Source organism: Myripristis murdjan, chromosome 3 (assembly GCF_902150065.1).
Source record: "Myripristis murdjan chromosome 3, fMyrMur1.1, whole genome shotgun sequence".
NCBI classification, from domain to species: domain Eukaryota; kingdom Metazoa; phylum Chordata; class Actinopteri; order Holocentriformes; family Holocentridae; genus Myripristis; species Myripristis murdjan.
Window position 1 is genome coordinate 17,917,537 of NC_043982.1, and position 26,561 is coordinate 17,944,097.

The 26,561-nt window shown below is 41.2% G+C and overlaps 1 protein-coding gene across 1 annotated transcript in view; it reads left to right on the forward strand.

Annotated features, from left to right (window-relative positions):
- ntrk3b (neurotrophic tyrosine kinase, receptor, type 3b) overlaps positions 1-26,561 on the forward strand; it is a 186,190-nt gene that overhangs the window by 139,780 nt on the left and 19,849 nt on the right. The window contains exons 13-16 of the mRNA XM_030048588.1: positions 5,906-6,094; positions 16,951-17,081; positions 21,409-21,581; positions 25,259-25,502. Coding sequence (XP_029904448.1) covers positions 5,906-6,094; positions 16,951-17,081; positions 21,409-21,581; positions 25,259-25,502 — 737 coding nt within the window. The remainder of the gene's footprint in view (positions 1-5,905; positions 6,095-16,950; positions 17,082-21,408; positions 21,582-25,258; positions 25,503-26,561) is intronic.

Sequence of the window (26,561 nt, forward strand, 5' to 3'; positions counted from 1 at the left end):
CTCCCTCTTGACTACACCGCAGAGCTTATGATGTAAACTAGTTCCTGTAACAACCCACCACAAGCTTTTCATTTGGCCCTTTCTGATTACATTGCCATGGGAGAGGAATGAAACCCACAGCCGCGCAGAGGCTTGTATGGCTCTGAATATATTCCCAGGTCACCGTGTGTTTTGTTTTCAATTTGCGTTCCAAAGCATAACAGGTAATGAAATGCAGGTCGCTGTTTTGGTAAAAATCCTGACTTCTTTGCTGTCATGAATCGGGGAATAGACCTGGACAGCGTGGCTGCTGGATGATGTTATTTTCTGTCACTTTTCAGGCTTGTATTAAAATTGGTTTGGTTGTCTTTTGGGAGCTTACAGGGTAATGTGTTGTCAAAGATATAAACGCTGATAGGGCACTGTGGGAACAGAGACAGAATAACAATTTGAGTGTTTTATTATCATTCTGAACATCGAGACAAGAGATGTTCAGCAACACCAACTGTTATTGGTTCAGCACTGTGTCATTGCAGATAATGTTCAGTGCAGTTTAGAGGCCTGATTTTAGAGGACGCACAAGTGGCTTCAGATTCGACGACTGATAGGTTTACAGCAGGTTTCAAATGTGTGTTTATTTCTGTCTCGACTCCACTGTCCTTCCCCTCAGTGTTCAGCGTTGTTTATACCACAATAAAGAGAGTGCACATTGAGCTGTGTGGGGTGACTGTAAATTCTCGATAGCCTGCTTTGCAGAGGCCCATAAATATTGGCTGTCCTAGCTCTCACTATTTGCCACAGTCGCTCACAACCAGCTGAGGAGGAAATGGCATACAGTCCAGGGGTGTTTAGCAGCAGCGAGCCTGCTATTTGGATGCTATGAGAAATGGGGTTAGTGTGGATTTGCTGGCAGCCTGTGAGGCTGTCATATGTTCACCATGTTGGTCTATGTGAGTGAACAGGTTGAACATATTTGTCAGGAAAGCTATTTGTCTCCTTCATCACAGCAAGGGGAGTTGTCATCTGAGCCCCGCACATAACCTCAAGGCCTCTTCACATGATTGAGGCATTTGGCAATTAAATATGGCCTTCTTATAGCACTACTGCTACCCTTGCCATGTATAGTTGAACAGTGACTTTTCCCAAGCTAGCAGCTGTCCCCAGCACAACAGTTTTCAATAATCATGCAAGGTGACTAGCTGTTATCATCTGGTTTAGAGATCAGAGATGCTGCAAATGTGAGCCCTGCACTGAAGGCTCTTGATTGGAAGTGTTGGCTTCGTCAAACTCTCAGAGCCCATATGAAAAGGCAGGTGTTAAGGAGTTGTGTGATGTTTGCAGGTTTTGAGGAGAGTGATGTCAGACCGCCTCCCAGAATAACAGAAAAAAGAGGCTTTGCAGCTGCAGTACTGAGCAGCAAATTACAAGTCTCAGTAGATTTATGACAAAGCCTTGAGCACTATGACTATTGGTTGATGTCTTTACGGAGCCTAGGCATCCCCTAGTTTCCTGGAGGACCAGCGTCTTTACTGTTACAGCACCACAAGCATGATGTTTGCCTTGATTTCCCCATTTCTGACCCTTCCCACGTATGGATTTAATTTGAATTAAATCCCTATCCCATTCCTAACTAGAAGAGGGGTCCTTTCCTCACTAAGCTATCCTTCCCATGTTCGCTTGTTCATTTTACATGTCCTCAAGTTAATTCCAATCCTAATTAACTACCTTTGAAAGGAATCTGTGTGATAATTACTGCAAGGGGGGTGGAACGGAAGCAATCACACTCTGCACAATTTATTCCTGACCACAGGGAAAAGCCTCCAGAGCCACCCGTTTGCCTTTTTTCCTTTTTTTTTTTTTTTTTTTTTTTTTTTTTTGCTGAGTATCACCTTCAGCATTTTCGTTTGTAGAGAGAGAAAGTGAGAGAGACAACTTCACAGACAAACACTCCTGCCAGGTTTTTAGCTCAGACTGGTTTATTTGCACAAATAAATAAATAAATATTAAAAACACTGTGAAAAGAGAAATGAGAGAGAGAAATAAATGTAAACTGTGCAGGTGAGATGAGAAAACACCTTAGGGGCTTATAGAAATATTGCACCCAAAAAGAGAAAGACAAAAAAATTTATATCAAAACAGCAAACAGACATATTAATGACATCAAAAGTCACCAAGGAGGAGAATAGTACATAAACAAAAAAGTATAAATAGCAAGTAATCTAAATGAAATAAATGGAGTGTGGTCTTAAATTGAAATGTCTTTGTGCATGTGTTTCTCAGTAGAGGAAAGGGATTAGCTTCTTACAGTTTTCTTTTATGATTGTAGGGATTTTTTAAGGTCTTATTAAAAAGGATTCTGTATTTATCCAGGTCTGTTTTTACCCAGTATGATTATGCTTGTAAGACAGAAGCAGCAGCGTACTGAAAAACAAAGAAGTGGGCTTGTTCAAAGGTTGTTTAAAGTTCAAATTATGAGAGGAAACCTTCTTTACCCCCTCAGCAGCCATTGTCAAAACTACACTTGAGCAAGGCACTTAACCTCAGCTGTGACTGCGTTGAACTGGAACGTAACGTTTGGTGGTGTTTACTCCAATTTTCTTGAATAGGCAAATGTTAAAAATGCTCAAACCAGTTCTGTGATGCCTGATTTACCTAGATCCTATAGCTCCCCGTGCTGCTCCATTCTGTTCTATTCAGTCCTACTCTGTGGTTGATATGTCGCCCAGATCTGTAATCATACGCTCTCTTAATTCATCACTCTGGCGTATTTCTCAGATGGAGCCCCTGGCCTACTACTCCGACAATACCTTAATGAACAAGTCAATTTTCAAACCCAGAGGAGGAGAAGGCTGCTCTGTCTCTGCTCCTGTAGAATAAATTAGATTGACTTCCAAACTCTGAGAAACAGATGATGCAAATGTCACGAGTGATCAATTGATTTGGCTGTATTAGCTAATGCACCTGCGAACGGCACCTTACGTGTACATAAAACATTACCGTCAAGGAAGAGAAGGGAGTGCGGAACATTATCTGGAGTCACATGGATTCGAACGACATAGCACACCTCAGTGACTGAAGCCCTTTTCACGAGGAAATGCTGGGGTGCACTGGGCGTCCATTGAATATTTAAATGGTACTGCCTCCACCCCAATGCATGCTGTCTGCTCTGTCCCCTTTGATGATTCCTTAAAAATTGAATCGTCTGAAATGAAGCTGTATACGAGTGTATAAGGGTGGAATATGGTCAGAGAAAGGTCAGCGTGTTAAAGTGCATCCCAGGCATTCACTGAATGATTTCATTTTCAGGTTCTTATTTTTTAATGATTTCATTCATTTTCATGATATTGGTTATTGCTTTATTATTTATTTATGGTTTATTTGATCGGGACCAATGCAATCTACATAGTGTTTGTAGCAAATGCTAATTTGCAACATCCATGCCTAAAAGGGCTATTATAAAAATAAGAGATTAAAATTAAAACAATAATAATGAATAAAAAAATAAATAAATAAATAAAAATAGTAGACATGGGAACAGGTTGCTGAATTAACCAGGATGTGGTGCTCTCTAAAAAGTGATGAAGTTTGCTACAAGACTTTGCTCCTTTTTATTTATTTATTTAATCATCTATTATTTTTTTTGGTTTGTTTGTTTTTTTTTGTTTGTTTGTTTGTTTGTTGCCTGAGGACTTGTTGTCCTCAGCATTTATTAACATGCAGATATCGTGTTTTACAATATGAAACTGAAGGGTATTGCAGATAATTTGCATGATTTGATGCATACATAAAGAGGGCACAAATGGACTTGAGTCACAGTCAGAATCTGTGTATGATAATGTAAGGGTGGACATTTCAACACATGGTTTCAACTTGCAGAGGGCTGACCTAACAAACAACTGAAGCTGTTCAGTGCTCAAGTCAAATCTGAATTGGCCACAGTGTGAATTATGAGCACAACTGAAATGGGCCTTTGACATGTCAGATTGTTTGGCTGAAATTACCCGTTGTATGAACCACATTACTAGTGCAAAAGTCGTGGAGGGGCTGAGAGGTTAAAAGAAAGGAAAGGGAGGAAAGTTGGCTCAATTCATTTTTCATTTCTCTTGAATAAATCAAAGTTGGTTTAATGGACAGGAACTTTGCTCTCAGATAGACGTTCCGGGGGAAATGTACTGTCCTGAATCCCATTCAGAGCAGTGGCAGTGTCTGAGATGATAAAACCCCTCTCAGAGGCCGTTGGGCCTTTTCATCACTCAGGTAACATAAATGCAATTTTCAGGATGTTCTCAAGTCGAGAAGCTCAATCTCCCTTCACTCCTTAGAAAAACTTCTTCTTCCATGGATTCAAGTAGTATTTTTCCCCAGTTTTGTATCTGGTTTGGAGCAAGGCCAGGCCTTTCCCTGAGGCATCATCGATCTGGCGCTGGCATATGATCAGATGGGGTTTTATTCTATTTCATGTTGTATTAAAAAACAGAGCATAACACTCTGATCCTTTTGAGGTATCTTTTTCTCAATTCTGTAAAGACTGCTCCCCGTGATTCATTATGACTTTATTATGGTGATCGTATTTCAAGCGACCAAGTGTGTGCCGATGTTTCAAGGAGTATTCTCTAGTGTGTGGTGTAATATATGCTTCTGTGGAAATGTGTGTGTGCTTGGCAGAGCATCGGAGGCATCAGCAGAGGTTTAGAGCTGCAGGTTGCTTGTTGTCCCCAGTGGTTGCTAGGTAGTGGTTCAGTGAAAATACGTGCTCTGAAAGTAAGTTACCCGCCGAGCACAACCCTCTGATGAAGCAGATGCCAAGATATTACAGCCCTGCATACATGCAGCTGACATGCTCCCAAGCATGAACAGTGCATGGGAATTATTTCTTGTATGTCATTTTGTCATTTTTTTTCACACTATGAATACTTGTTTGAGGCTGGGGATGAGCTATCTGCTTTGGCTGAGGAGCTATAATTTGACATGACTGAATCCTTGATTATTATTTACTGTGTTGTCAAGGTGAGGGGGAGATTCAACTTTGTGGGTAAATAGATTGTCTGTCACCACTCCAGTAAATCAGCCACTGTTGACCCACAACTGTTGACTTCCCTCCCCTCCTCTGTTACAACACCCCCAGCACACACAGCTCTGTGTTGATTTTGACATTCTGAAATAGAAACAGGATCCAGATTACTTTGGCTTGAAAGCAAAACATACCAGGGGTGTTTTGAGGTTTGATTAAATAAAGGAAATGGCCATGTGTTGGTTATGATAGGGATTGGATGGCATGACCGGCAGTATCTCATCAGCCATGATTCACACTGGCCTAATAAAATCACCCAGTAGAGCATCAAGCTAGATGCCTGAATTCCCACAGGAATCACACAGGACCTGCACAGCTGTGCGAGACTAATTCTCAGTACTGCGGGTGGAAACATGTGATCCGAGAATCAGATGTTGAGTGTTGAGGATGTTGAGTGCTTCTTAAAAGTTTCAGTGTCACGGTCAGGGACAGGGAGCACCGCTTTAACACTCTTCAGTTCAGCACCACGCAAGTGGATAGCAAATAGGCGAGTCACACTCTTTTCAGAGGACCTAGTGTTTGAACCTGAATCAACTGTTGCCACCTTCCTTTACAACCTACTTGCAGGTGCAAGTCAGATAATGGGCAATAAACAGAAAGAAATGCACAATAGTCGTCTTTATAATGTCTCACATTACTGGGACTAAAACAAATTTTGAAAGATCTTTGGCATGTATATATCACAATTTTCTCAAAGTTTGTTATTTGCTAGAAACAGCAAAGCTAGTTCAGTCAGGAAACTGCTACTCTGTAATTGATGACTGGTCTTCTCTTTGGCACATTTTTCAGACTCAGACAACCATCATCTCTCTCCCTAAATTCTCTTCATATATTGTATCTTTTGTGTGCTTCCAGGCCCAGTAGCTGTGATCAGTGGTGAGGAAGACTCTGCCAGCCCCCTTCATCATGTAAACCATGGGATTATCACCCCCTGCACCCTGGATGCAGGTCCTGATGCAGTCGTCATAGGGATGACTCGCATCCCTGTGGTGGAGAACCCTCAGTACTTCAGACATGGACACAATTGCAATAAGCCAACCACTTGTAAGTACACCCATAGCCTTTGGACCAAAGCTGCTGGTTTTTCATTTGCTGCCTCCGTTCCATCATGGTGACATGCCCCTCATAATCATTGGTAACCATTCTGAAAAAATACTGACATTCCTCTATACAGCCACCTCATGATCCAGAGTCTATGTTATTCAAACATCTAATCACCACAGACTCTCAGATTTACTAAGATATTTTACTCAGCCATGAGCTATTTCAAGAGTAAAAAGGGGCAAATTTTGATCTCAGCCACTCTTTTAATCTCTCCATTACAGCTTAAAAAAGAGGTTCTCTCACCCTCCTGGCCTTGGGTTTGATGGGCATTCATTGAAAAGCTTGGCAGCCTAATAGTTAGAGAGACTGTTTCATAATCAAAAGCTCACTATTTTGAATCCCACAAATGCCAGTTTTATGTTCTTTTTAAGTGTCCTTGACCAAGAGACTGAACCCCTACCTGCTCACTCATTGTACACTGTTCCAGATATGAGGCGTCAAGGGTCAAACAAGGCACTGACACTGCCAGGATTAGGGGAGCTATTCCCTGCAGGGCAGCCCACACTTAAAATGAATGACCTCATGGTGCTTTCAGGCACTTTAGACAAAAACATCCATCAAACGGTATTGTATGTAAAGGAAAAACAGCAGCTGGTCAGAGAGCCAGATATGAAACAGTGAAGCTTGTTCCGATTGTTCTGTTTCCATGGAAATTTGCTGTTTAATGTTACAATGAGAAGTGCCGGGCCCCCCAGGCAATAGTATAATTTAGTGTCATCTACGTTGTCAGTGTGTTCATATGGTGTTCACATCTGGTGGCACGATTCCAGGCTCTTTATATAGGAACTATTTAGACAAAAGCTGTCTTCTGTAAACCGGCTCCTGGCGTTCAGTCAGCCTCCCTCTCTCCCTTGGGACTCATGTTCTAGGTTGGGGAAAGACAAGACCACTTTAAGGCCTAATTACTCACAATTACATCAACTGCTCAAGAGAAACAGCAGAAAACAACTGTGCCAGCAGTCAGGCGGCTGCTCCTTCTTTCCCAGACGATACCAGTCAAACCAACCGGATTTTGTCAGAGACAAGCAACTCTTCTGCTGCATGCCAATAGATGTGGCATTCCCCTGCTATTGTTGCACCATTCAGCTCAGATTGCAAATGCATTGTTTACATCTTGGCTCATTCTCAAAATGGCCGTCGGTCAGGCTACAGAGGTTGACTTTTGAGTGGGAGCCAGTGAGATGGAAGGAAATCCCATTTAGAGTTGATAAATAAATGACGGGTCTTATGTATTATGAATTGCATGAATTGTTAATGGCCAACCGGTGATTTATAACCCCTCATGCCTTGCACAGGAGATCTGATTGCGAGCTAATGAATAAATGACAGTGGGCACAAATGAAACTTTCTCCCCACCATCATGCACCTGGAATTGAAAATCAGGCTAACCATATGTGTGGGACTGAATTCTCAAGGCAACCGCTTGACATAGGCTTTACTGGATGTCTTTATTTTTTTTAATACACAGAATGGAGATTGTTGTGCTATCTTTGCATTTAATCTGCACATGAGCTTCACTGAAAAAAAGAAGAGAAAAGAGAAAAAACTGTATAGCTAGCATAGGAAATGAATCCTTCATTCTTCACAAGGTCATAATGGCCACTGCTTTCTGCTGTTGGCTGGCAAAAGAAAATGGCCCCAAAAAGTTTTCACTGTGTATGAATGTGTTCTTTACCCTAGGAAACACACACACACACACACACACACAGGGAATGGCAGTTTTTTGTGTGACTGTCCCTATGTATATATGTATACTGTTTATGTTTAGTTGTCAGCGTGTGTTTTTGTGTGTATTTTGTACATTTGCATGTTTGCCATTTGTCTGTGTAAAAGTGTTTTGGTATAGATGTGTGTGTGTGTGTGTGTGTGTGTGTGTGTGTGTGTGTGTGTGTGCTGGGATATGTTACAGGTAAATGTAGGAGATGAACTGAGGTTAATGCCCACACTTCCTTGTTTTCCTCCTCCTCTCCTTCGTTTTGATAAGTGTCTTCAATCCCTAGGGTGGCCTCAGGGCCTAGGGGTGCCGATTACCCCACTGGCCTCGCTCCCCCTGATTGTTCTGCAGCTTCACGTGTCAACCACAGAGCTTAACTCTGCAGCAGCCTGGGCTCAGATATGGCTTCATTATTGATGTTTGGCCACCGATCCATAATTTATTCATTCATTTACTTGAAAGCTTCTTATCCAAGAGAATATGTTGCTGCCATGGACACACACACACACACACACACAATTGCACACACACACACACACACATACAAATGCATACAACACACAAGCATGGGCACACCTGCATAAAAATGCACACACACATACATGTACATGTAATACAAACAAGCATGAATGCAAGGACAAACTTTGAATGGACACATAATCTGCCAGTGACTCAGTCAAATATGCAAGCGTGTGCACACACATAAACTTGCAACATAAACACTCATACATAAACATACATGCTCTCACACACACCTCTTCAGCTGTGTGCATCAGTAGTACAGTAATCTGCCTGTCAATCCCAGTGACTAATTCGCAGGGCATTTTGAAATCGGTCCCAATGACAATGAGGAGGAGCAGTGCTGCTGCTCTCTGCTACAGTTGCTTCTGTTAAAACAGCAGACATACAATGGGAAAGCGGCTGCTGTATAACTCGCTCTGTTGATTCCAGTGCGCCTTATCACATGTATTATTCATGAATCTTTGATCTTTAACTCAACCCCACCTCAAAAATACATATTTTAGTGGTGGTTAAGTATTTCTTGCCACACAAAACAGAGTTTGTGGAAAGCGGGCAGATTAAGCGCACAGTGTCTTGGCTGTCAGGTTCTGACACCTGAGAGCAGCAGAAATGCAGCTGTCATTCCTGCACTACTCTGAAATCATGTAAAATAACACAGAGTGGATGTTCAAATGTAGGCGCTTGCTTGCCTGGGCTGGCACACATTCAGTGGTCTGAGAGAGGCCTGAGAGATGAGGGCATCATGGGAACGGTGTTAGTGCAGCTGTCAATCTGACGCTTGTGTAAAAACATTGGACCGTCTTCTGGATGAACCTGTGGCCTTGACTTACTCTGTGGTAAACAAGTGAGCCATGACTGATTAGGACGTTCGTTGAGATCAGCTCTTTTCCAGGCTTAGCAGAAAAAGGCCAGTCTTGGGGAAATGTAGCCGCATTAGTGAGATAAAGGCAGAAAGGCAAAGGACAATTCTTTAGCCTAATGACAGATCCATATCGAGCCGGATCCCCTGTCTCCCAGCAAGTGGCTTTGTTTTATCGCTCAGCTTGCTATTTTAATTACGGATTTGTCACATCCCGCTGGCCAAAATTAGACAATAGCTTTTGATGTTGGAGTATAGAGCACAGCCTTTCATTATATCCTTGTTATTAGTGGGTAATATAATATGGTGGCATGGCTCGGACAGACCCCCACTCTTTCCCCTCTGCCTTTGCTCTAACAATGACATAATTATGCTCAAGGTAATGTTTTGAAGATGAATCTGTTACCAGTGGAGGCATGCGGCTGACTAATTTGGCAGTTTGAAAGCTTTGGAAATGAATGAATATGCAGAGCAGATTGATTGAAAGGCAGTTATCATGTTCCAAGGCTATGACTCTATGAATTATAGTTTGGAACAGAATAGCGCTGCAGGCTAGCTCGTCGTGAATTCAAACATCTTTCATTTGTTACACAAGAAGCCCAAGATTGGTTCTTTCAGTACAGTCAAAAGAGGAGCAGAGTAGATTTTTTTCCAGTAAAAAACAGCCCTTTTACTCCTGGTATCAACCGTTCTTGACTGTTTAAATTGTATTATAATGGAAATCCACTGAAGATCAGAGATACTCTTTTGGCCAAAATAAAACATGTAAATGCAGTTGCGTTTCGAGACCATATACAGCCATGTAAGCCAAATGAAAAAACATGTTTAATCAAAGAAAAGCTTAAATGCTTAAAATGTAAATGAAAGCTTGTGTTGATCCAACTAGGAAGCTCTTACAAAGCACAGAGGTTGCAAACAGCTCAGACAGGAAGTTAAAACTAGATAGGAGCATTTAAAATACTAAACCTCACAGCCGTTGCCTACTATTTTCCAAGTGCCTGAAACAATTTGACTTTAAACAAAATTACATGGGAAATTTTATGAGTGGAAGTATAATGTTCAACAATCTGATTTTTGTGATGAAAAGAACAACCTGATTTCAATCTGGGCACTGGAGGTGCATGTCAGTACTAGAAGTAGTAATCTAGAAAAAATCTAATCATGTGACACATTTTAAGCAGGACTATGTTACATTGTTGTGGGGGAAATATTTTACTTTCAGATTATTTGTAAGTCGCTGTAGTAAAATGTGGGTTAGACAGGAGAGAACATGACTAATTTGTGTAGATGAGATAAAAAACCCAAACAAAACAACCAGAAATGAGCATGACTGCAAGCATACAACGATAACCAACAGCATTGCATGGCTTGTTTAAAAAAAAAAAAAAAAACATTACTATGCAAGGGATAGATTTATTAAAATTCATGATGCTCCATTAATCAGTTTAGTAAACTGTTATAATCATTTTGTTGTTTCTATTCAGCATAACGTGACTCATATTGAAATCTAGGTTATTCTGCAGATTCTATAAGATGTAGCAATAACGTTTTATGATTGCTGATCTAATGCATCAGTCATGTGTTCATATAAGTATGGTCGTAAAGCATTATGAGTGCATTATAATGTACTTTGACACTGAGTGTGAAGGTTGAACTGATGCGGGAAATGAGAGAGAATGGTGTGCCGTCCGCAGTGATGTGAAGGAGCTGCAGCTTCTCAATGTTAAAGCATCCACTATGCAAAAGATTCTGGCATACTGTCAATGACCAGCCGACACGCATCGATCGACTCACACACACACACACACACACACACACACACACACACAAACATAAACACACACACACACACACACACATGCGCAGACACATGGAAGAGAGATGTCAGGTAGAAAATAGCTATGAACATATGCATTCAGGCACACACTGCGCGGCAGAAATGTATGTGAACACATAAAGGAAAGTTGGCAAGCATGCAAAAAGACAGTTACAATCATATATATGAAAAGAAATAAGAGGACACACACACATAGAGGACAGTTGGCAGGTAGTCCGGCAGAAACATGCACACACACCAACAGACAGGTATAGAACAAAGCCCTCCAAACATCTGTGCTCTCCCAGCAGCCTGACCTGACTAGCTGAGTAAATCTCAGTGCTCGTAGTCTCTTGGCCTCCAGGGAGAGTCTTTGCTGGCGACGAGGCCTCAGGTGAGCCAGGACAAATGAATGATGCTGAGCTGCGGGATAGAGATTTAATCTCAGGGCTTTTCAGCAAGCACTCTGGGTAAATAGGCTGCAGGATGCAGCCCAAGTCCACCTGCAGAGGAAACTGAAGGTTAAAATAGCACGTCCTCGCCGCTGTCGACAGGCAAGCACCATAATAGCTGGTTCGTTCTCATCACTGGCGAGCGTACATTGCCAGCGGTCATTCAGAAGCAAAACAAAGCTGGATGGAACATTTACATTCAAATAAAGAAAATGTGGCGATTGGTGTGCGATGGAAAGTTAAAAAGGTTATTGATGTCAGACCTACAGTCTAGCATTAGCGCTCAGTGGTAGCTAATGAAGAAGTCCCCTTTCACTTCCATGTATTTATCAAGTGCAAGCACTGCAGACAGCTCTCTCTGCACTGTTACACAGTAGAACTAGATAAGTACATTATAACAAATCTTTAGTTTCTCTTGACCAGCCAGTTGCCAGAACATTGCAGGCAAATCCCAAAGGCTTCAGAAGATCAAAACTGTATTTTTCCAAATGAGTCCTCTTGGGGCTGGAAGTGCAGTGCCAGTTCTTCCAGCATCCAGTACAAAGTGGACTTTAGTAGTATAAAGCACTTTGAACTGTAGCTGTATGTGATTGTAGCCAAAGTTAGGTTGACAGTTTTGTTCAGTTTCATTCATTTCAGTTTACTTCATTTTCATAGTGATAAAACTAACCAAGGGCATATATATAATGCTGGCAAAATCTGATTTTAAATTTTGAGATTTAAAAAGAAACAAAATCTATTGCGCTTATGAAAGGACCACTACAGAGAAAAACAGAAGAATAAACACAACAAAACAGAAAACCAAGACTGAAACCAGACTAAATTGTGAGAAATGGATTGAAAAATAAAGATTTTATGCTCATGCTTTTGTGATTATCTAATTAAAACTCACTCTAATAGCCCAACCTTCAAGTTTTTTTTTAATATATATATATATTTTAAGCATTTCACTGACTGTATTAAGGAGATTTATGAGTGGGTACAGCAGCACAAATTCAACACCTAAATCACCTAAATGTTACAGCATCCAACAGTAATGCCCAGGTGGCCCTTGAATAATCATGGCTGATAAAGAAGCACTGGGCAAAAAGTAAGAGACAACAAGATAATAAGAGCTAAAGAAAGAGGTAATATATGTTTTGGAGAATAGTTGCAGTACAGAGAAGAGGGGATGTAATTCAGCTGGGAGAAAATGTTGTTAGGTACCCCTCCAAATTCCAGCTTGAGAAACGTTTTTTCCACCGTTCATTTATCAGCTGGGAAAGTGTCGGAGACATTTGGCCTCCGAAATCCACTCACAACACGTTGTGAATTAAAATGCATGTGTATCGACTAAGGGTTGTTTTTCTCAACTCTTGGAAAGCAGACTTTATGGAGGGTGAAGCTTTGACAGCAGTGATGTGTACTGTGTTAGTGTCCCTGGTGGGGCTCTCACACGGCAAACTGGCTGCCAGTTTTTGCAGACACTTCTGTTCTGATCTACTTTGAAACTAGGGCATTTCTTCATATTTAACACTGATTTCAGAAATAGTGGTAATACATCGTCTGACTGAAACGCCAGAGGAGCAGGTGGCGTTTTTCATGAATCACCCTGCCGACTTGTTCGTGACCAGATGGGCTGGTGGCGCTGAAGATAAACAACAGAGGAACGGTAAAACTGAAGCTGTAACCTATGTTTATGAATCAGGAAACATTACAGACACACCATTTGGCGGATACTGCTACGCAATGCTGTAGCATGAATCCATAATGCCATGAGTTCATGCATAGTTAGCATAAGCTGTCCTTGTGGGAGTGGAGCCGCTAGCCATGGCAGTGTAAGTGCCTTGCTCTGCCCACTGAGCAGCACAGGTTTTCTACCATGAGTAACTTGTCGTAAAGAAACTCGGGGGGAAAAAGCTGCACTGACTGGCCTCTCTTATAGGGCTGCTGCAGAGCTGGAACTGACATGAGTCGTGACATTTGACAGGCCCCGGTTGTAGGCTTTTGTCTCCCTGGTTGGTGTATAACGAGGGGGGCTTAACATACCCGGGCACTCTTTGCGTTAGCTGGCTTGACAAAGTGTCCAGGCAGGCTTAATGTGTGTAATGAGGCTTGTGTATGTGTGTGTGTGTGTGTGTGTGTGTGTGTGTGTGTAGTTTATTTTCGGCACTACATTGTCCTATTTTCTTATGACTCTGCAAAGTGTATTGAGACATTCATGTGAAATGCACTTTAAATAAGCCCTGATTGGACTTATTCAATCAAAGTGGTTTTCAGTTAAATTATCTTGATTATGATTGATTATCATCTCTGCTAAATACCTTATAAGGAAGATTCTCAACATTAGATACAATTGCAGCAGTAAATGAAGTAAATTCAAATGCAGCACAAAAATATCAACCGAGGTGGCAAGTAGCTCCTTCAGTCTTTTAGTTTATGGATTATAGGCTGTGTAAAATTAAATTGCTCTTATCGTCTTATTGTTACCAAGCAGCAATAACAAATGAGGAGGATGTAAATTTGAAACATTATCAGCAGATTTTGCCAGCCTTTGAATATAGTCTTGTCCTATGAAAAGACTGACTATCCATGCACCTACGTCAATGTATTTTCTGCCACAGTGTGCTTTTATATTCTAATCTATAAACCAGAACATAACCTGTCCTGCAGCAGGTTAGCTGTGAAGCATGGTGATCAAGACAGGTTAAAAGTAAACCACCACTATACTTCTGAAAGCTTGGACTTTAGCCTCAAGTTAGCATGACTAACCCTGTAATCTCACTTTGTACTGCAGCCCTCTGGTGTCTTCCTCCTCCTATATTCTGGTTTTGTGGTGCTGCGGGGCGATGCTGAATGGGTGGCCGGGTGACACGGTCGGCAAGCCACGGAATAGGAAAACACAGATTCCCTGGTTGGGAAGCAGGCTCTTTTTTTCCGCACAGACATGTATACTTAAGCAATAGCATGTTGAACATTGATGACAAGCTTTGGGTTTTAATTTAATCATTTTATGCTGGCTCTACACCAACAAAAATGAGCTCCCTGCTGCTATGTAATAAACATCCTGGCTTGCTTTATTTCATTCATACTTCAAGGCTGACTGATGCTGCTGGAGTTACAAGGCAAAGCTTCATATGTTGCAGTTAAGCACTCATTTCATGCCCAACATTCGACCATAACGTGTGTTTGGAAACAAAATGTATAGATAGAAGCAGTACAGTTCTCTATGTTGTGATAAACCCACCAGCTGTTATTCATAGTGAGGTGAGGAGAGCAGCTGTGTTCACAAGCCAACAACTCCTACACCATCTCACCTGTCTCTCTTCCTCTATTCCTCTATAATGTTGATCTGTCTCTCTCTCGCTCATTCTACCTGTCTCTCGACATCTTAGTCATTCAGTATGTGAGACCAAAAAACGGAGCAAAAAAGAAAGAAGATGATGAAGAAGAAGAGCTATGGAGAGAATTTTTTCTATCTCTGCTCTGTTGTTTTTCCTCCTCTCTCAGTGAATTTATATTTAAAAAAGAATACTGTACAGTGTTGTGCTTATTGGAAAGTACCCCTCTGCATTGTGAAAATGCCAACAATAAATCCCAAGAACGCTGATAAGAGATTTGTAGCTGGGCAAGTCCAGGGCCATTTCAAGTTTATTTGTGCCTCGACGATTTAAGTGGCAGAATATACAGTGGAGATAGACAGAATAAATGTATCTGAGCTTGGGGCGGGAATTTGTCTTCCTCCAGCTGCTGAAACCAAATGCAGCGGTTTTTGAAATGATGGAGATGCTGCAGGAACTACCAGCGAGTTTAGTGCTGCTTTCTATAACCAGGTTCAACTAGTAGTTAAGACTATGGGCTCTATCTTTCACACTGCGCTACCTGTTGCCACTACCCACTACCTGTGAATTACGCATTTAGCAGATTCCACTATCCCTAAACGGTATCTTGCAGCCACACTACCCGCTATACATTATGCCGACTCCTTTATTTGTGCCTGGAGGTGTGTCCGTGGGCGTGTTTATGCACTTTCCCTACAACTGCTATCTTGACCACACACTTTAGGGAAAGCGGATAGCGGGTCCTTAGAACCACCCGCTATCGCATTTGGGCTTTTACAAGAGCACGCCCAGGCGGCTTGAATGCGCGTCCACTTGGACACACGTGGACGTGCACATGCGGCTCCACTTCCCCAATTAACTCACCTATAAAAAGCCACCTTGCTTTAGCCTCAGTTGAACCCCTGAGAGATACAGAGATAGTACTAAATCGCGACCTTCCTCTCTCCATCACGGGTTTCGGTTTGCAGATTTGGGATAGCGCAGCCTGCTCTTCAAGGCAGTGGCACCTGGCACACTGATTGGTTTAACTGGCGTAACGCCCAAACCACGCCTATGCATAATGTAACGGGTAGCGCAAGTGTTTTAGGGATAACGGCAGGTGTGCAAGATAGCAACTTTTGCGGGGGAACACCTCTTACGCAATGCTAAATCCCCAAATAACGGGTTTAGGGACTCTGGCACAAGGTAGGGCCCTAAGTGACACTAAAAACAACTGATTTTAAAAACAAACATAAAACAAAAACAAATATAAAACAATAAAACCACACAAGTTATAGAATATAACAAAAAAAATCTATTAAATATAATATGTTTACGGAGTTGGGTCAATAATATTACATTACTGAATCACTAGATAGATTGAGGAATTTATGGAATAACATACAATATGTTTTTTTGTTTTTTGTTTTTTGTTTTTTTTGTTTTTTGTTTTTTTTGTTTTGTTTTTTTTTCATGCTAATGCAGATCTGCCCTGAGAGTCAGATGGGTTAAAGTGCAGCCTAAAATGAAAACCCTTTCATTATCTACTCACCCCCATGTCAGCTGGAACTGAAAATTGAAGTTTGTATGACCAACAAAAACAGTGAATGTGCAAGCTCTGTTACTTGTTGAATTAGTTGACCCCTAGCTCTGTCTCAGCATCTTGTTAAATAACAGAAGAAAATGGGTCTTAGAGCTCCAAAATTGAGCTCCAACATTATCATCAAATGTCTCTGAACAGCTGCTACAGCCACATGACTGGACCGTGCCCACACCCTTGTTTCAGCTGCCGTATAGCAGCAGCATGCGGGCGGCGTGGCTCGGGAGGAACAGCGGACGTCTAGTAAGCCAAAGGTCCCTGGTTTGAACCCCCCTCCCCCACAAAGAGCATGTTGAAGTGTCCTTGAGCAAGACACTGAACCCTTACCCACTCTTGATGGGTAGCTTGGTGCCTTGCATGGTAGCCTCTGCCATCAGTGGGTCAAAGTGTAAATGTGAGGCAAACACTTTAATGCAGTCTTTTTACCATAAATAGCATACTGTTACAGTGTTTCATTTAAGAAAATGTTCCAAACTTGGCATTGACATTGTTTTTCTCCTTTCTCCCCTGTCTACCTGCCTGTTTGTGCTTCAGTTGTCCAGCATATAAAGAGGAGGGACATCATCCTGAAGAGAGAGCTGGGTGAAGGAGCGTTCGGTAAAGTCTTCTTGGCAGAGTGTTACAACCTTAGTCCCACCAAGGACAAGATGCTGGTGGCTGTCAAGGTATAAGAGCATAAGAGTTTATGTGTGTGTGTGTGTGTGTGTGTGTGTGTGTGTGTGTGTGTGCGTGTGTGTGTGCGTGCGTGCGTGCGTGCGCGTGCGTGCGTGCGCGTGCGTGCGTGGGCGTGCGTGCGTGCGTGCGTGCGTGTGTGTGCGTGCGTGTGTGTGTGCATGTGTGTCAAAAGGAAATGTAAGGTTCAGTGGGCAGTAGATAAAATTATATATACTGGAAAAGTTCACTGTGCTTCCATGTAACCAAGAAAAAGGAGGCAAACCCAATTTGGCAAATAAAATAGTTAACATTCAAATTAGCTTCCTGCTGCTGAAATGGCAATCAAAACAAAATATTGTACACAGTGGAGAGTTTATGTCCAATTGAGTAAACGAGAAAAAAAAAATACAGTCTTGATCTTATAAAATGAAGGTGTATTGATTTTTTTTTTTTTTTTTAAACGTGGGCACATAAAAGAATGTTTGAAATGGCATTCTTTAGAAAAAGACCAGTGGTTCAACCTAACCTAACCTAAACCTAAGCTGGAAATATACATCACACCTGCTTTAATAGTTTAAAAGCAGATTATGTATTATTTATATACCCATCTTATTATATATTACTTTGGATTTGTAAGTGTGAAATCACTGCAACGGTCACCGTTTATTTACATTTGTTGTCATTTCTTTTTCTTTTTTTTTTCTTTTCAGGTGTTTGGTAGAACAGGAATGATCTACCAAACACCAGATCAACACATGTAAAAGCAACTGGAATATGTGAAAGAAAATATCAAAATGGACATTTAATTATACGAAAATGTCAAGGACTATTACTTTTTGGAAAGTGGGGAGCTGGGTGTGCTCGGCTGACTGTGACAGATAGATAGAGAACGAGGAAGTTCACCAACCAGGTCTGATGAAGTGTCCCAGCTCCCAGAGAAATGCTCCCATCTGGGGCTGGGTGCCTCCCTCACGCTACACCCTGCACCTCTTTCAGTCTTTCCAAAACTTGCCCTCTGGTCAGTCAGGGACCAGCAGTTACAATCAAAGCAGAATATTGGCTTTTCAGATGTTGTTAACCTCACTGACACAGATGAATTTTTGTCAAGGTGCACTGAGCAAGACAAAGAGCTGCAAGAAAGGACTTAAAACCATTAATGTTGACTGTCATTCAGAAGTTGTTTTATAGATCTGTTTTGCGGAATGCGATGTCATTTGGATTGATCAGACGTGTGCAAAGGATCAGGGAAAGAACAGCTGCTAAGATGGAAAAGAGAGTTATCAGGGTTCATAAATAGCACTTGAACAGGAGCTCACATTTACCGTTCTCAAAGAAAGCGACCAAATCGTTTACGAATCCCTTCTATCCCCATTGTCATTTTCAGCTGAGCAATCTATCAAGCCACAGAATAATACAGTGTGGAATTAAGATGGCAGGACATAAAATAGTGTTGCTTTCTCAACAACTTTTTTTTTTTTTTTTTTTTTTTGTACCTGGGCCAACGCAGATAAATAAAATAGAACAGAGTTTTTTGGTACAGTCCAAATGGAATGATGTATTTGATGATATTGTCAGATTGTGTCATTGTGGATATTGTGTTAAATTTTTATTCATTAATTCATTTATTTATTTATTTATTTATTTATTTATTTTGCATGTGGATGTCCACCATCTCTTTAATGCATCTCTCCAAATAAGCTTTGCCTCTCAGGATTATGAAAGTTGCATGTGCTTGTACCTCCAGCTACCTTCTGACCTGGTCCTTCACACTCAGCAAGCTCACGACAGGCTGAGCCCAAGATGATGCAGAGTTTCTGGATTGATCTTTGCCCTTTATTGTATGACTGAAAATAGCACCATAAAGCACAACTGGGCCCTGAGAAGACTATGGGCCAATCCTATTTTACTTCCCTTGGCCCTTCCCCTAGTTTTGGAGTGCCCTTGACTGTGTAGTGGCCCTTCAGAACAGAGCTACAAGGGATAGGGATTCAAATTTGGGATGCCACTTTGGGCCAGTCGCAATCATCCCCGTTCCCTCCATTTTGCATGCACCCGTGGAGGACGGGGTGTCCCTTTACTTTTGAGGATTAAGGTGTAGTGGTTATGTTGCCCTCCAAACAGAGAATTTCCAAACGCAGACTATTAATAGAAGTTTGCAGAAGTGTAGCATATATTTGCAAATTACTATGCAAGAATTATAAAATCTGGTAAGATATCTTAGTTTAATGTTGATGCAGTGAAATATGCAATTGGTTCTTTATGGCAAGTATTTCACAAAAATTGCTATTTATGATGCCAACAGAACATGGGTTAAATGGAAATTTGTGTGTAACGGTCATTACCACATTTTGACTTATTCCCATGTTCCACAAATGAGGTTTGAACCTCCAGGGCAGGGCAGTGTGAGTTGCTGTTTGGTGGTGAATTGATGTTTACAGGAATGCTGGCCTGTCCTGTATTGTGCTTAAAACAGTGTAGTCTAAAGAAGCCTTTGCAGGGAAGGCAAACTCTCTCCTCAACAATCAATTTTGAGCTGCCCTTGGGCAAAGCCCTGAACCCACAACTTGTCAGCGGGCAGTGGTAGAAGACTGTGGTTGTTCTGCACAGCTCGCAGCGTGAATGTGTGGAACTGTATGAATGTGAAACAGGGCAAGGCTGAAAAAGAGCTTGCAGACTCAGCAAACCCATCCAGGACAAAATTACAGTTGGAAAACCTCCCCGACCTTAAACAGCAGGAGAATTCACACAAAGAGATAAGATGGCGGAAGGTGTGGTTGTCAGTTCCTTTTCTTAATAATACTGGACTGAGGAAAGAAGAAGGTCAACCATTTTTCTCTTATGCATCCGCCATGGTCTCCGCTTCATCCTAAAACTAAAATCTTTAATGTGTGCTTTCGACCGAACATCCTCCTGTCGGTTGACGTAGCAAGAAGCGGCTTTCTGAATTCACTTTAAGGTCAACAAAAGGAAATTCATAGCTGCGCTTTCCCTCAATTTATTGTAGTCGAGCACTTGAAGGTATTGTTTTGGAGAGATGCCCGGACAAGAAACATTTCCTTAAGAGTGCAGTTTGATTTGGTAATAGAATTTTATGGCCGTTTTACCTACTGTGCCGTACCTCTCAACGATCCCCAGCACTTAACTGCTCGAAGAGAACATATGAGTAAATGTATTTCCACCCCAAGGTCTTTCTATCGGTGATAACACCGGCGGGCTGGGAAAGTGGGAGTTAAAGCCTGTGAGAGCAACAGAGGCAACTTGCTCTACTTTCCCATTTCTAATGGATAATGAAGTATTGAGTTTTTTTTTTTTTTTTTTTCCCCACAATAAGTCATGCCATTGCTGTTATTTGATATTTTCTTTTTTTCTGGTGCTGGCAGACCAAACTGACTAACATCCCATCACAATTTGATATTTCATGAATACTCCACTTCAAAAGAGTTCAAGGTTGATCCTTTTAGGAATCAAATTCATTCGTTTGGTGGACGGTTATTGCAGCGCTGGAGCCCACCCCACCTTCACTCTGTGACAGCAGTTCATAGTAGTGACAGCTGCAGTGATTTTTCACTCATAAACCCAGTGTTATGTACAGTATAGTGAGATGTGTTTAAAAAAAAAAAACACACACACACACCTTTTTGGCATATTATGTTTTTTATTAGACAATATGTGCTGTAAATTAAGTTAATCTAACCACATATAATTTATTTCCAAAACTGAGGACTTAGAATCTTTCAGAGTAATAGAATTTGTTAGAAATTGTAGGGCAGGAACTTTTTTTATGTAAATCTCCAAATCTGTCACTACTGTGAACTATTTGAATTCCTGATTTATTTTGCCTTTCAAGGATAATTTTGCCTATTTTCACCCAGCATTATTTTCTTTTTTTTTTTTTTTTTTTTTGTTTTGATTAAAACAAATTATTTCCTTACAAAAATATTTGCAATGCAGTGTCTGCAATCTGTTTCCTTACATATATTGCAGTTTTCTATATGTTTGTAACTAGTTTGATCACATAAACACTGATGCTGCGTTCAGTGCATGTGAGATGCTCTGGCAATATGACTGAAAAAAAAAATCATTCAAGCCAACTTCACAGTGGTAATAACAAGTTTAATGTCATTGTTTTTATATAATAATTAATTTGTGGACTTTGACATTTTCCACCAGGCATCATTCATCTGTGGATTAAATGAGAGTCACATAGAAGTTCAAGCTGAAGCAGTGAAAGCTCTTTGTTCTGATATGATCTGAACTTAGCAGAAAACCAGCAGCCAGTGAAATAAATGGTTCTTTTAAATGTTTTAGGAATGTATTTTTGTATGCTTTCCCTCCCAGACACTGAAAGACCCGAACCTGTCAGCGAGGAAGGACTTTCAGAGGGAGGCAGAGCTGCTGACCAACCTGCAGCACGACCACATTGTTAAATTTTATGGTGTATGTGTGGACGGAGACCCTCTCATCATGGTGTTTGAATATATGAAGCATGGAGACCTCAACAAATTTCTTAGGTCAGTATGACACCTCGATTTAATCAATTTGACCTTCTAAATCCAATTTAAATCCATAAATGTTAGTAATTCCATATTTCAAACCTACACATTCTGCCTAACATGAATATTGTCAGTTGCATAATCCCACACTTGTATATATTCTTACTTCTTGTAGTTTTTTTTTTTAGTTTTTTTTTTTTATTTTATTTTATTCATCATTTCATATTCTGTGTTTCTTCCTGTTATTCTATAATATATTTCTCCCCAGCTGTGTCCTTGCACATTTGCAAGTGTAAGAACTTGGTTTCTCTAATATATTTATCTGTCATCTTACAGTTATAGGTACACTGGTTAACTTGTGTTAGGTTAACTTCATAGAGCACCAACACTATGTAATTGTGCATTTACATTGTTTTCTCACTGAATAATTATAGGCTAATATGTCCTAAAACCGAGATGTCTCAATAATAATAATAATAATAATTCATTTTATTTAGTGGCACCTTTCATGACACTCAAGGTCACCTTACAAAGCAAAACACATTAAAACAGAGTAAAATATCATTGCATACATTAATACACTACATCAATACAGTAGGGGACCGATACGTGTTGAGAAACAGTGAAGGTGTAGGCACAAATACAACAAGAAAGGAGGGACAGGGCTCCATTTTGATGTAGATTCACTTAGGCAATATATAACTTGATACATTATACAAGGAAACCTTGATTTGGAAATGTGTTTTGCCGACCTTTTTTTCCAGGAATTCTGACCTGTGTGTCTCGCAGTGATGATTCTTTCCTAACTAGCAGGGTAGAGTATTTTTCTAAAAGTGGCAAAAGCAGCTGTAAAAGCACCAGTGTACCAAAGCACAACAGACACTTCCCATTGTGACAGTAACTGCCTGGATGTTTTCAGGTTACAGCTCACTTGTTAACCCTGCCACAGCATCAGTCTCACTTGAATCCTGCGTAACCACACTTTTGACTCACAGATCTGGAGAAATTCTGTTGGTTATAAAAGGGCACCAACAGTTTTGACTGCCATCACACTTGAAACCAGTACAACTGCATTAGGGCAGAGAATTGGTGTTGGTGCTCACCTTTCTATTATCCTGTTAGAATGATAAATTTGATCCTTGCTATTTGCAGGCTAATCTCTATAGCCACTTTTCTGTTTCAAAAATTGCAGGACAAATTACTAATAATGACAGTGATAATATCACATAATCATAATATACGATGCCCATGACTGAAACTTAAGATTTCTCCATCCCAAATCTGTTCAACAACATGTTGTTGCACAGATTTGATAAATTAAATTTTACCTTAGCCTGTTGGTAAACACACCCATACATCCTGAAATCAAGTGGCATCTTCAAGCTATAAAGGCTTCACTGGCAAAGTTAAAGTAAGTCTTGAGTCAAAGTTTTCATGTATTTTTATCATTTTGTCGGCTAAAATACTGTATGTGGAAGTGTGCACCAAATGAATGAGGTTAGGTAAATGTACAGCTTCAAAGGTCACTCTGAGAAATCAAATTGCTTTTGGGCTGTCAGCCGTGTAAAATTCTTGCAGCCCGTACAGTGTCCAACTGGCTTCACAGGCTTCTGAGTTAGCAAACATGAGTGCTTTAGTGCTTTTGTTCCATAATGTCAGACTGTACCAAGGGAAGTGACCTCAGATCAGCCACGACAAAAGCGACACAATGCCTTTGCCGCTTGCACTTTGGTAATGTGCGGCTTCGCTGAGCCGATGTCAGCGTGCACAGGAGGAGTCTGGAGCAGGAGTGTGCTATTTCAAATGCTATGACAGCATCAGTGTGTGTGTGTGTGTGTGTGTGTGTGTGTGTGTGTGTGTGTGGTCTGGATAGTTTTTGAAGTCTGAAAGAGCAATAGTTGAAAAGATGACATGTTACGATTGAGTGTGTGTGTGTGTGTGTGTGTGTGTGTGTGTGTGTGTGTGTGTGTGCGCGTGTGTGTGTGTGTGTGTGTGTGTGTGTGTTCGAGAGTGCGTGAAGACTCTCAGTTGGGGAATCATTCCTGAAATGAAAGGCAACGTCGCGAATGATGAAATTCTTTCATGCAAGGTGCAAGACATGGCTGATGTTTGGTCTATTGGTCCAGTTGGTCACATTTAACAGATGATGTGCAGAGAATCAATAGGCAAGATTTGGGATCAGACATGCAGGCCCAGCTCTGATCTGACAGTTTAAAACCTCCAGATGAACTGAGAGCAGCCAGCTTCATTTAAAGACAGAGAGAGAGTGAGAAAGTCATTGTCCAAATGTTTTTTTAGAGAAACAAAATTCTACTGTCTCTGTAAAGGAGCTGAATTCACACACTCACCCACATGCAAACACACACACATGCACACGCGCGCACGCACACACATACGTACACACACACACACACACACACAAAGCAAAGTGCACTGTGTTAAAATTGAGAGAGAGCGACAGACACTGAGAAAGGCAGAAAAGACAGACAGAGAGAGAGAGAGCTGAAGTCGGTCGTCCCTGCATGGTGTCTGGTAAGTAATCACAGTGACGAGGTGTTGATGAGAACAGCAGGAACTCCTCAGAGGAAATCAGTTCTTGAACGTCACCCAGAAATGCCAAGCTCTGAATGAACTTTTGATTTATACATATTGTACCAGAAAACCTTGATTTGGACGAGTTTTTTGCAAATGTTTTTCTTCCATGTATAGACATCCTGTTCTGGCAGATGTGCATCGTATTAGCAAAACTCTTGAGCCTTGGTTATGTTCCCGACTAGCTTGGTGGATTATGATGAGGCGTCACAGTATCTCCATTAAAAGGCCATCTTTATAATTAAAAATGTGACATTCAAGTCTTTGGGGCTTTCATCAGAATGGCGGAATATATGAAAAGGTGGGAAAAAAATAAAAGTACCGCATAGGACCTACCTGCATGCTTGAAGGTTACAGCTAAAATTAGGAATACGCTTGAGGAGTTTTCTTAGGATTTTTGGTCTTTGTCTTCATTTGTATAGTCATAAGAGTTTCCTGAGTCTTAAGGAACTCAGATGAGAAACAGTCCTCTAGTACAGTGGTTCTCAACCTGGGGTCCCCTGGGGTCACTAAGGGGGTTCCAGGGGTCCCCAGAAAATGGGGAATATTTCAATTTCACTATTATTTAATTGACTAGAAGTCACACTTTTCCCTGTTAATCGGCAGTATAGACAGTAATGGAATAACTAAATCTTACCAAGTGGAGATGCCTGAGACTAGATCTCATCAAATACTGGTCCACAGCCCAATGTGTATCAATCTGAGGGTCCTTGATGCTAAAAAAGGTTGAGAACCTCTGCCTAGTGACACAGTTTTATCACAGGTTTAGTGCTTCAGGGACTTTCTGGGACTCTTAAGCCAAAACAGATATATTTGATTTTGTCTTAAGTGGCGGAATGAGGACATACAAATACAAACACAAGAAGAAGAAGAGTTAAGTGAAGTCAGGCTCTGCTATGCTATGCACTATGCAATGCATGGTAAGATGTGTTAGATTATATTATCAATGTGCAAAAAGAGTTCAAAATGTTCTTATATCCAATCAAAAAAAGTCAAAAACATGCAAGAAAATCCTGTTATTAATTTTACTCAAGTTTGTCTAAAGATAGTCCTATGTTGGTATACACAATGCAACTAAATACTTACATTTTATTCTAACCCAGAGCCCACGGTCCTGATGCCATGATCCTGGTGGACGGCCAGCCGCTGCAGTCTAACGGAGAGCTGGGCCTTTCACAGATGCTGCACATTGCCACCCAGATCGCCTCAGGCATGGTCTACCTGGCCTCCCAGCACTTTGTCCACCGAGACCTGGCAACCCGCAATTGCCTGGTGGGCAACGGCCTGCTGGTCAAAATCGGAGACTTCGGCATGTCCAGGGACATTTACAGTACTGACTACTACAGGGTAAGACTTCAGCAGGAACCGCTCTTCACAGTCCTGCCTTGTTTAGCGTGTAATTCGCCATTAAACTGGTGTGCTGTGGCATGGTTCCCAACAGCGCTGAGAGCTTAGCAGGTTTTTTAGAGCTCAGACTGCTGGGCGCCAGAGGTTGAAACAATTCCAGCCTTTATCACACTTCAGATGTGTTTTCAGTCGTTCCTTTGCCCAAAGGATAAACCAGTCATAATAACCCACCCTACCTTCTTGTTTTGTAAAAGTGGGCATAAACCCTGCAGTTTACCTCAGGCAGAGATGGTTTAAGCATTGCTAGACACCTTAGGGATCAATCCCATACACACATGAAACAGAAAGTACTCATCACAAGAGGATTAGATGTATTTGTGGATGTTTTAGCAATACTTTCAATTTCGGTATAATTATGTTCAAATGAAGCTTTAGTGTTTTCAGCAGACGATATCTGCAACAAAAGGCTGCATCTCACTGATTTCCCATTTCCAAGACATTGAGAACCGACTGGTTGTGAACATGTTGGTTGAAACTGGAAATAGAAGCAGAGTACAAACATTCTGCTTCTTCTTCCCCTTAGGCGCTGTGACTAAAGAGAGCTGTCTAAGGCCTGAAGGCTACTGCTGCTTTTTCCATCTTTATTTCTTTGTTCATTTTTTTATTTTTCCCTTTTCCAAAGATTGTTGACAATTCTCCCTGGCCAGTGTGATCCCAGTTTCCGCATGCCAGCCTTTTGACATCCAAACTGGGAGGTGGGGATAGAGAGGTTTAGCAGTGTGGCAGGAGATCACCCTGCTGAGCCTCCAGCCCAGTGTTTAGATGCTGGTTTATGTGGCTCCTGAGTCATGTCTTCTCTACTGTTTAACATGATTAGCAACTCTGAACGCAGCAAACCAGGCAGCAACTGCTGGGCTGGAGAAATTAACATTTGCCAACTGAGTAAGTAAATATTGCTGAGTGATGGCTGCTGCAGATCTGGACAATTTAAACAGTCTGGGCTTCTGGAACGACTTTAGGTGTGCTTGACTTGGTTCTCACAGCAGGACAGCTGGACCA